The 12,584-nt window shown below is 39.5% G+C and overlaps 1 protein-coding gene across 5 annotated transcripts in view; it reads right to left on the reverse strand.

The window, feature by feature from the left end:
- KIAA1549L (KIAA1549 like) overlaps positions 1-12,584 on the reverse strand; it is a 135,829-nt gene that overhangs the window by 19,978 nt on the left and 103,267 nt on the right. For 4 of the 5 annotated variants that reach the window (XM_071455237.1, XM_071455233.1, XM_071455232.1 and 1 more), the window contains exons 16-17: positions 9,963-10,092; positions 2,876-3,223 (exon numbers count right to left, since the gene is read on the reverse strand). In XM_071455237.1, the coding sequence (XP_071311338.1) occupies positions 2,876-3,223; positions 9,963-10,092 (478 nt within the window). The remainder of the gene's footprint in view (positions 1-2,875; positions 3,224-9,962; positions 10,093-12,584) is intronic. The other variant, XM_071455234.1, reaches the window with a different exon arrangement.

The following is a 12,584-nucleotide window of genomic DNA, read 5'->3' on the forward strand; positions in this document are numbered from 1 at the left end:
CTCAGCTGAGCACATTTCCAAAGCAAATTTCCAAACAAGATCAACCAAGGCACGGAGCTGGCGGTTGGGCTGGTGTCACACGTTCAACCCTTTAACTCCATCCTCCAGTCATAGCACACCAGCTGGGTGCCAAGGACTCAGCCAAGTGTTACCCATGTTTTGGAAGTTCCAGAACAACAGGGAGAGTTTGTATTCCACTGTCTTTCCTCTGCCAGGAGAAGGCATGAGCCCTGTGTGGAGGAATCCTCTTTTCACAGGTCACTCAACAGGCAGGTTGGCAAACAGGCATTCCCTCACAAGAGCTACAGATAATTTCAGTATTAATGGCAGCATGTACAGAAAAACCCAACCAAACAAATAAAAAACACGCAGAAGGCCTCAAAAGGGAGAAGAAAATGGAAAAGGAACAAAAAAAATGTGTGCACACTCTGGAGAGATACACAAATGATTGATGGTGGGACTATCCAAGAAGTTGATTACAAAAAAATAAAGATCCACAATTTGGAGGACACCAAAAGCAACACAGAACTAAAGAGTGGCTCTGGACCCCTCTGCACTTGCTCCATCTAAGCAGACAAAATGCCCTTGAGATTTCAAAGATGAAATTTTCATTTTCAAAATGCTCAGTGTTTTGAATTGTAACAGCATTGTTGATGTTGACTTCTAATTGCCACTCAGATCTGAATTTTAAGAAAGGGAAAAAATGACTAATTCTTGGTTTACAGAGGTAACAAACATCCCAGTGCACAGGTACCTCTCATCCCCAAAGCTGGGGATATTTTCAATTCCAACCCTCCATGCCCATGAGAACAAACCAGGAAATGGGGTGGTTGAAGCACAGTGCATATTCATGAAACTGATATGCAGAAAACTATGAATTACCAGCCCTTATCCAAAGCCCAGCAGTCTGTGCCTATCCTCCTCTCTGGCAATCAACTATCTTCAGGGAATTTAGCTATTTAACTCTGTCTTCAGAATGCCAGAAAGATAAGCAAAAGGTCCCAAACAGGCGGATGATTTAGGAAAGTAATAAGTCTTAGAAAGACAACAGTTAATCATTCACCATGAGAAGAGTGGCTATTATATTTTTTAAAAACCTCTCACCATATAGTATTTTTAATTTCATTTTAGAAGGATTCTTTGAAGTGTCAAGGTAATTTGACTCCCTATTAGCTGTCTCTTAAGCTTTTAATTGAATTCTAACCATAAAAAATGATTATATGCTGTACGAATTTCACTGGACCAATTTCAAAGTGCCAGAAATAACCTTAGCATGATTTAAATAGCACCAACCTGAACCTTTGCAGGCAATGCCACTGGCTTTCAGCTGTGTTCAGAATAGTTCAGAAGCAGCATCCCTAAATGCATTTTTTATTGTCAAGGAAGTCATGGTAAGGGTGATTTTGAACGGAGGACATTTTTCCACATTATCCTCTTATTCTAGCCAGAGTTCGGGACTCAATTTGAAATATATTCTTTAAAAAAATATTCTGACCAAAAAAAGGCCTTAAAATGAACAATTTGTCACATTGATATTGTTAGATGGGCTATTTCTTATTTGAAAGCAATCACCTCTGGTTAGATTTGTATCTGACACAAAAGAAAATATATTGTTGAGTTTCACATTACCATATGTGGGAATTCAGGGGCAGTTTCTCACGTGAGGGTGTGCACAGTGCTAGTGTCACTGCTGTCTAGACCCCTACAAAATTCCATTAACAATTTCCACCCTTGGGTTTAAGTTCCTAATTCATGTATTACTTCTGCAAGGTGAGGACGTGTTAGCTGCTGCTTGAGGGTAGAAAATTAAGGATAAAGTCAGTTATAAGGTCAACTAAGAGACCTGTGGAATTAAATCTTCTCTAGATTTCTTCTCTAGAGACCCAAGCCAATAGCTGTAAGTGCAAGATTACTAATTACAGCCCACATTTCATATTGCTCTTCAGTGCTGAACCTTTCCAGTGATGCAGAAGAGTTGGTGTTCCCTACCCAGATGTCACCATAATTAATCCATAAAACCACATTGCTTCCTAATATCCATTACCTGAGCAGAAGGAGATGTGCAAACAAGTTTGGAGTTGTACAGCACTTCACTCTAACAACTAAAAATGGAGTCATATTTCTCTCTCTACAGGGCTTTTTAAGGATAAACTGTTTGATTAAGAAATGATACCTAAAATATTTTTACTTTTAACTTAATAACTATGTATCTGTGGTTCATAATGTGGACCTTTTTATCTAATTACATAATACTACATAAACCCATGAAAAAGAAGGTGAAGAAGAAGGATTAGCTTCTAAAGGTCTATCTAGTCTTAAGGACTAGCCTTAAAACATCTATCTTGTTTTAAATACATTTCTACATTCTAAAACTCTCAGTTTTCTACTATGTGATATTACACACTTCTATTCAAACAATACACTTATAACCTTAGCGCTATCATTTAATTTTGGAAGCTTTCTCTACAGCTTCAGGTGAAACACAGTGTTCTCTTGGGGATCAGTGCCTATCAGCACAGAAAGTTTAAAATTCTCAGCAGCCAGGGTTCCAACAGTTTGGGATCTGCTGAACAGCCTATTTTAAATCTTCAGCCTATTCTGCAGCCTATTCTTTTAAATCTTAGTACAACATAGACAAGACAACTTTGCTGCTGAAATAGATACCGAGTCTTTCATGGTGTATGTGTGTTGCCCAACTGCAAAGGTTGGTGTCTAGGCAAGCACACATGTAGATGTATATATACACGTCATCCTACACATACTTATTTTCTGGTTTTAAGCACCTAAATGGGACTACTTTAAAAAAAAAAAAATGTGGCTCAGAACAGAAGCACCCTTCTGACATTACAGTGTGGCAAAGAGAAGCTCCACTTACGGGCCTTGGCAAGCTGTACTGGTACATTTCCGGCCTGTAGGTGGGCACCCACTGCACGCCCGCCCGTGGCCGGCTCATGGTGCCAGGGGCACTGGTCACCACCTCGGAGTAGGGCAGGTGTGGGGCTGAGCCGTAGGCGTCCTGCCGGGGCTGGCCCCCATGGCCAGCAGAGGCCAGGCTGAAGGCCTCCTCCAGCAGCATGTGCATCTGCTGCCGCACCTCGTCGATGGACGGCTGCGAGCTCAGTGTCGACGTCTCCGAGTGGCCCTTGGCCTGACGGGCCCTGCCGTAATTCCGCGGCTCGTTGACGCGGTCAATGTTGGTTTCTTCTATAATTTCAGGCTCGGTCTGGTGGGGGGGGAATAAAAGTGGATGTCACAGGCCTTACTTACGCTTTGATAGCATTTACAAATAGCATTTGCACCACTTCGACATGCTCAAACACAGACGTAACGCACACAGACCTAATGCACACGGACGTAACGCACACGGACGTAACACAGGTGTAATGCACATGGACATAATGCACACGGATGTAATGCACACGGACATTAACACACGCAGTAACGCACACAGGCGTAACGCACACAGGCATAACACACACAGGCATAACGCACACAGGCATTAACATACGGACGTAACGCACACGGACATAACGCACACGGACGTAACGCACACGGACGTAACGCACACAGTAACACACAGACATAACACACACAGACATAACACAGGCGTAACGCACACAGGCATAACGCACACAGGCATTAACACACGGACGTAACGCACACGGACATTAACACACGCAGTAACGCACACAGGCGTAACGCACACAGGCATAACGCACACAGGCATTAACACACGGACGTAACGCACACGGACGTAACACAGATGTAACGCACATGGACATAATGCACACGGATGTAATGCACACGGACATTAACACACGCAGTAACGCACACAGGCATAACACACACAGGCATTAACACACGGACGTAACACACACGGACGTAACGCACACGGACGTAACGCACACAGTAACACACAGACATAACGCACACAGACATAACACAGGCATAACGCACACAGGCATTAACACACAGAGACATTAACACACAGAGACATTAACACACGGATGTAACGCACACCGACATAACGCACACCGACATAACGCACACAGTAACACACAGGCGTAACGCACACAGACATTAACACACGTGGACGTAACACACACGGACGTAACGCACACAGGCGTAACGCACACAGGCATAACGCACACAGGCATAACGCACACAGGCATAACGCACGGACGTAACGCACATGGACGTAACGCACACGGACGTAACGCACACAGTAACACACAGACGTAACGCACACAGACATAACACAGGCATAACGCACACAGGCATAACGCACACAGGCATTAACACACAGAGACATTAACACACAGACGTAACGCACACCGATGTAACTCACACCGACGTAACGCACACCGATGTAACGCACACCGACGTAATGCACACAGTAACACACAGACATAACGCACACAGACATAACACAGACGTAACGCACACAGGCGTAACGCACACAGGCGTAACACACACACAATCAGGCATTGTAACAATGTAGACACGTGGGAAATGGAAAAATAGAAACTTCCACAGACACAGGAGGGTTTGATGTGCAGCCTTGGGAGAAGCTTGGGTTGATGTAAAAATAAAATACACAGACATTAAGCAGAAGAATTATAAACATATGTTTCTGTAGTTGTAGGTAAAAATATGCCTTAAGTAAGTAAAAAATGGTATTGATAAGATGGTGAAGGCTTTATAATGCAGGGGTGTAATTGTATAGAGTAAGCTAAGAGTTTAGATGTTCTAATTGAAGCATATGTGTGTATGTGTAATAGTAGCCCATTGGATAAAAGTATCTGCATTGCAGTAGAAGTAAAGGTGATAGGTTAGAAAAGCAAAATAAACCCTATGGCAACTGTCCATTGGATTAAAAAGTTATATATTGTCTTGTAACAAAGAACCTGTGACTACTTTGTGCTATGGCCAACTGCTTGCTCTCTTAAATCTCACAGCCTCTGATACTGATGTTTATCTGAGCAATAAATACTTTTTAGCCCAACCGTGGTCCCATCCCTTTACTTAAAGCAGCAATAATAATATAGACCCACAACAAATACTGGAAAGAAATCATACGATGCAGGGGAGTATAAAAGCCCTTTATATTCTACATTCTTTGCTGGGAAAAGTAGCAGGGACACTCTGTAGCAGATTAAACTGTCAATGGCTCACTTAAAAACAATTAGAATTAATGTTTGAATTCTTGTCTTAGTTGTGGTATCAATGGCAGTGCAACTGTGCCAGGAAGAGTACGGTTCCCCAAATAGTGCCATTACTGTGAAGGACCCCTTACAAGGGACAGATTATTAGAGCTAGAGACACTGAAATTCCTTTGTTCAGGCTCTCACATTAAGATTTCTGAAGAGCTAAAGTTTAGGAGTTTTTCTGAACTTCCACAATGACACCACAAATTCAGCCCTGCCCTTGCAGAGAACACCGTGGGGGTCTTACCCAGCCCCCAAACAGGAGTCACAGGTGTTTATGCAAAGTTAACCGGGGTACAGGGAATGCAGCACATTCTCCCACGAGCAAACAGTGCTTGGGCAGCTTAGCTTGAAGTGCTACTCCTAGGGTGATTCCTTCTGTACAGATAAGTACAAACAGAAATTACCTCCCTGCTTTTTTTTTTTTGGCTGTAACTCCGTGACAGAAAACAATCACCACATTGCAAGAAGTTGAAAGTGGAATACCACACTTCATCTGTATTTTGTAAGATCAATTTTACAGCCCAGAATTTTCAAAACATATGTTTTTAACCAGCAACTATAATTATATAATATATAAATATATAATAATAAATATATAATTATAATTTATAATTCTTTAAATACCTGTAAAATTCATTGACTGTGAAGGATAACTGGGATGAGCAATAGGACCTGTGCCTCCTTCTATATATAGCATGTGCTTAGAAACTGTGCTAGCATTTAAAATAGCCCTAAATAAAAGAATACAACAGGATGTTCTTGTTAAAAATTCCAGCACTATCCTGATCATTTCAGTGTTCTGTAGCTCCTAGTGTGGCATATCTTTTTTATATCTGTAATAGTGATTTTCTACACCTGAACAGATAAGTGACTGTGCCCCCAAGATTTTGTAAGCTGTAGGACAATCATAAAATATATTTATTCCTTTTCAGAGGGAAATACCAAACTGGTGTTCTTTTTCTGTTATCAGCCACTCATAAAAGAGTTACACTGGTAATGAAAACTGATAACAAATCTAAGTAAAATACTAATTTGCTTTCTCTGTTTTAAGCATAGCTATGTTTTGTATCAAAGGAAAGTATGGCAGTAAAAAAGAAAGAAAAATTAGGATAAAAATTAAACATTTGCACATTAGAATTTAACCATAATTTACATAGTCATGGTTACACAGTATATTATCTAAATTCAAAACTACAAACTCAAATTCAGGCTTCCCAAGTGGTACACACATCAGATTGGGGGAAGGGGAATGCAAGTGCACCAAATTATCTTAAATGGAAAAACTTGATAGGAAATTTTCAACTAAAAACTCTTCCTTAATTTCATTCCTTCATTTTGATTCCATTGGTGTTTGTGTTGCTACAATAAATAAAAATCAGACACATTTTAGAAAGCTGACTATAAAATGGAATGGTAGTTTGTGTAAGTGCAGCCAGAGAGCCTCTGAAATCATAATATCCTGACTGGATGATTAACAGCCATGGTTCTTCTATTTGCTCATGCCTGCAAAAATGTAAGTGGAATCCCACACAGACCTATTAGTGCCCAATGCTGAAATAAATCAGGTTTTTTACTACAACTCACTGCTGAAGCCATTAGACCCCCACTGAATGTTTAAAATATATCACATGTATACAAGATTCATATTAGCAGCCAACATTAAGGCAGCTTTGAATCATCAATATAAAAGCTGACATGTAGATTTTGGAGAAAAATAATAATAATTTCTTTTCCTCATATTTTAAAATCTATTTCAATTCATCCTATCACTTTCTGAGTGTTATTTGTTATTTTGTTTGTTATCCTTTCAACTGAAACACATAGCTATCCTAAATAGAGGCCACCATTACACAAAATCATACACATGTACTGTGTAAGAGAAGGGACTAGAGGTACATGAAGAAAGCAAACAAAACCCTGCAATGAGAGACAGACTTTCTGTACCTCTTGAATAATTCTGCTGCTGCAACATTATCAGTAAAATTCTTTATGTGAACATTAATCAATAACCTTTGGGATGCATTGCATTAATTTAGCTATATCAACTAAATACTGCCCATGAATTCTTTTGTATACTGATCTCTTAGACATGTATAATAAGGTAATTTTCTTCCTTTGATAGCAAAAACAGCCTAAATATTTTCTGCTATGGTATAAATCTCATTAGGGCAGTCTAGAGGTTCTAGAATCTTTTGTTACGACATTTACTCTACACAGAGTTGTTAATGAACTTGTTGAAAATAATAAACATGTTAATAAAGTTTTCTGAGTCTAATTCCTAATTGAAGGTGATGATAGTAAAACCTGTTGGGATTCTTTAAAATGGAAAGCTAGATACTGTTCAATAATAATTCATTTATAAATAAGACACTATGAAGGCAAGTAATATACTGAGAACATCAAACAGTAGAACGTATACTCCAAAATAATATTAAAAGCTACATATTCCATAAGGAGAAATGTAAAATATTGTATCTTTATCCTCATATCCTGAGCAGGTTTTAGCTCTGAGAAACAGAACCATGATTCAGAGAAATATCACAAAAATTAATTATACATGAATTAAGTATTTTTAGAAAAGTATGAATGAAGTATTTTAGAAAATCATTTAGAAATTTGTTATTGAAAGGAAACCTTGTGGTTGTGCCAATGAATGGTGAATTCTTAAGCAGTTTTCTTAAAGAATCTGGGAGATCTCAATCTCTTTTCTTTAAAACTAAAAGCATTATTGTTGTTGGGAAGAAAATCCTCAACACATAACCCGGGTGTACTGGTAACAGTTCAAATTCCCTCCACAAATTTTTATGCTGTAAAAAAGTCTCCCAACTTTTTCAGGCAATACCAACTATTTGATTCATAAATTGAATTTTTTGGCACTGCTTATAAAATGCAGATTTCACTATTCTTTGGCAGGACCTGCTGCTAAATAACATGCTGGGAGGAAGAGTTTAGCAGCACTCTGAGAAGGCTGGAACATTTAATATGACAAATCAGGTGTCAAAAATAGGTGCCAGGTGTTGCTGTATGAAACAGAAAGGGCACACAAGTCAGCACTCAAAGCAGCCCTTTCTCACCCATTTTCAGAGGTCAGATTTCCAGAGGTGTTTAGGTGGTGAGATCCATGAATTCCATGGATGCAGCCATCAGTGGGTATCCTGGGAGATGAAGCCTGTCAGACACAGCTCCGAGGAGCCTCAAACAGGAGAGGGGGACCAGCCCACGCTGCAGGCTCAGGCTTGGCAGCTAAATTTCAATATCCTGTCCCATTTCTCAGCAGCATTTCTGTGCTTTCAGATGGGAAATGCATTCAGAGCTGGAAGAGGTGCACTGCAGTGAATCTGCAGTGCATCGGGCTGAGGGATTTTATGTAACTTATCAGCGAAGCACTGTGCCAGGGACAGGTTGCCCAACTGCAGCACCAAAGGCAAGGCAAAGGCAACTTTTTCTGTGATGTGCACACATCTCATAGCTTACAATTACTCTGAGGACACTTCAGAATCTGCATAAACTCATTAATCTACTTCCAAGGTTTTTAATAAATTTTCTTTAAAATATAGTTTATATATAGCATACACAATATATTGAAATATATTTTTAAAATCTGCTGCCGTGCCTGCTCCCAGAATGTTTTTAACACTGATTTCCAGGAAAATATCCTCTGTAAAAAACTAGCTTTTATTAGCATTGTATTGGCTAATACAATCCTAATTCCTCAGAAAGCAATGTACCAGTCAGCCCACTCACACAGCTCCATATGACTCCTGCAGTCTGATGGGAAGTGTCCAAATGCAGGGAATCATTTCAGAAATCTGACAACTGCAACCTGCCCTGAAGAATTTTGTAAAAGGTTTAAACTTTCCTGAACACATCCCCCCAACTTTGGTACTTTCTTTCTCCTTGCTAAAATCACATTCCTGGCAGAGAGAGGGTTTGACAATGAAACACCCCCGCACAAAAAATGTTTTTCACCTAAAATGTTTAGAGGATGGGCAACCACAGGTGAACTTCCTAGTCTTCCAGAATGGTTTAGACCCTCTCTAGGACTGATCTTCAGGGCTGGCTGAGCAACAGTAGTTTGAACATGTGACAATGAATTGAAAAACTCAACATTACCCTAGAGTAGGGGATATTTTTAATCCTCCTTCTGGGTTCACACAGCATCAACTTGCACCCAGTGTTTGTTCAGATTGCACAACTCCTCTGCCTTGTGCTGGCTGCATGAGCTCCTTGGACCATAAAGCAGCATCACCTCTAGCTGGGTTTGATGTTTACTTACACAAAACTCTCCCAGTTCTGATGGGAGCAAGAGAACAATCCCTGTCCCTAGGGGATTTCCACCAAACACTGCCATTGGGACTTAGATGAAAATCCCAGAAGATGGCTGTTCATTCTTCTGAACCAAGAGAGCAGCTCCAGGCTGCTCTTCAGACCAAACAGAGGATTTTAATTGCAATGAAGAAAGCTCACTGTCAAGTAGCCACACACTTAGAAGAACTATCTAAATTCAAGATTTAATACTTTGGCAAATAATGGGGTTTGGGCAAAGGTTTTGTTTGCATTTCAGACTGTAAAATGATGTAGAGTGATAAAGTACACAAAAGAGTTTGAGCTTTCTTCAGGATGCTGAGTGCACATAAACTCCTGTAACACTAAATATCTCATGGCAATGTGTCTTGTGGCTTATCACTTGCTGCCTGGAGCAAGTCAAGGCTTTGCTGAGCAGATTTCTCTGCCTATACCCAATAAACTTACATCATATCCACTGTTCCGGATGCCACGCCTCGGCCTTTCTCGAGTCACCAGCAGATCCATCTCCGTTTCCCCTGGGCTGGGACTGTTCAGGGACTGCCTGCTTCTGTACACCGAGTTCTTCAGGGGCTGCCTAGAAAACACCAAACAAGAAAATGGTAAAATGAAAAAAGAAAAAATAACAACAGACAGTGATTGTCAATACTCACCTTTATTCTAAAATTATGACGCCCATAAAAATGCCACTTTGTTACAGGATATTCTTTCTATATACATGAATTACTAGAAATCATGAATTACTAGAAATCAATTAAGAGATGATTAATTGCTTTTTGCAGTTTAAGGAAAATAAAAGTTATGTAAAAGACATGGACATTGTATGTGGGAGCTTGTCAGATGAAATATGTCCCAAGAAGATATCAGGACCCTTTTAACTTCAGCTGATATGATTCAAACTCATTAAAAAAAAACATATTAAAAAATAACAGGCTCTCCCACACACACAGATGGGGAGCAGAGATTTTGGTTGCTGATCCTGAGCACTGAGAGAGAAGCAGGAAAAAGCTCCACTGAAACAAACCCCCAGCACAGGGAATGGGAAGAGACACAGCAGTGGGAGGAAACTGTTGCAAGATGCTGGTTTTAAATAGCCAGTTTGGTAACTGGCCACAGCTTTCTCAGAGAGCTGTCCCTCCTGACATTCAGCTGCTTCACTGGGACAAAATGCTGCTCATCTCTGGGCACTGAGCTTCCACTCCTGGGGGCTCCAAGCCAAGGGGAAGCAAATGCAGTAGAAAGGCAGAATAAAACTAAATATCCAAAATACCCAGTAATCTCTCCAACAAAACCATTTCTGCCCTTGTTGCTGGTTATACAAAAACAAATGCAGCATCTCCCTGTGAAATACAGAGCATATCTGTAGATGTCTGCAGGAGGGTTTGCGAAATGGTGGTACAGGAACTTTATGCTTCATCAAACTGCATCTTTTAAGAAGGCTACTTCTACACCAGCCGAGCTTGTGAGTTGTTCTCATGCTGTGTCTGGCCATTACTCATTTTGCTGCACACTCCAGAGGAGCACTGCTCGTGAAGTAGATCAGTAACACATGAAATAATGGCATGCCGGCTTCATTTATTAACACAGTAATTACACTGCTAGAGCCTGATACAAAGTTATCTTTGCCTAGCCATGCTATTTTTCTGCCTTGTGCAACCTTGTGCAATTACTCCATTCAGAATATTAAAATTAGATCAGGTCATCTAACATGTTTCTGTGCTGCTTATTTCGCACAGAGGACCTGCCAATGCTCATAGTGAAGTAAGACAAGTTGCACTATTATGTCTGAAGTCAGACTTTCAAGTCACTCCATGGTTTAACATCTCAAGAACCATCAATGAAATGAACAGACAAGACAGTCCAAATTAATTCACTGATAAATAATTCTTCAGTTATTCCAGATCTTGTTAACAGCACTTTTTGCCTTGACAGATTAGAGCAGCAGAAACTGGTTTGCAGAAATCCAGAAAGTAGGACATTTACATGATCAGACAGGATAAACGGTAGGACAAAAAAAACCAATTTCACGCTTCTGATTAAATAAATTACTCAGGCATGTACTTAGTTCTAAGACAACTTTCCAAAACTTCTGTGTGACCCTTGATCACAAATCACCATGCTCGTGTTTCAAAGTCCCAAATGCATTGCCAAAGCAGAAGGCAAGCAGAGCTTTTGGAATAAGTTTCCCCTAGAAAAACAATATTGAGGAAATTCTTTCTTCCTATATAGTCTTTCTCTGACTATACTGTTGGTATTAACAGAAAACAGGGTTATGCACAGGGTAATCAGATCTGACAATCTCCATCTTCTTACATCAAAGGTCTCCAAAATTTCATATGTTTTACAATAGGTCCATAAATACTTAGTTGAGGCAATTGTGATATATTTTGTAAGGGATTCTGTAAAACGTGCAGATTCTTGACCTGATTGCAAACTATTAAAGAAAATCCAAGAATAGTGCATTTCATCAGTAGGCTCTTAAAAATTACCTTGAGATTGCCAATTACCTCATTTAAGAGAGTTTTACTAATGAGAAAGGAGGTATGAACAGGAACAACTGGCATTCAAATGGGTTAGGAAGTGCCTTCTGGGAACACAGCTGGAATGTTTTAAAACATGAGGATTATGGTCCTGATGACTGAAAGGTACCTAGGGCACAAAGCTCTGTTCTGGAAAAAAAAATCAAATCATTTAGCAGAATGCTTTGTAAATCACTTTTTAATACAATTTAAAATTAATTCAAAATATAAAGGTAGTCTTAAGTAATCAACTGTGTCCCTATTTTCTGATATGTTTTGGAAGTGCTGTAACAATGTGACTTAAGTTAGAGGAAAATATATAAAACAGAAAAGAGTAGAATAGGCCTTTTCCCTAGAAACTTTGAAATCTTTACCTTAGTTTTTAGTGATATCATTTTAAAAATTACATTTTTTTCAAGTTTTAATTGCTCTAACAATGATTCAAAACAGAAAAGGATAGAAATCATTTTTTTCAAATATATGCTTACCCAGATTGCTTTTAAAGCAATTTTATGTCATTACAGAAATTCAATTGTATTGATTCATTTAT

Source organism: Agelaius tricolor, unplaced genomic scaffold (genome assembly GCF_023055355.1).
Source record: "Agelaius tricolor isolate 1412-34295 unplaced genomic scaffold, bAgeTri1.0.p SCAF_46, whole genome shotgun sequence".
Classification (NCBI taxonomy): domain Eukaryota; kingdom Metazoa; phylum Chordata; class Aves; order Passeriformes; family Icteridae; genus Agelaius; species Agelaius tricolor.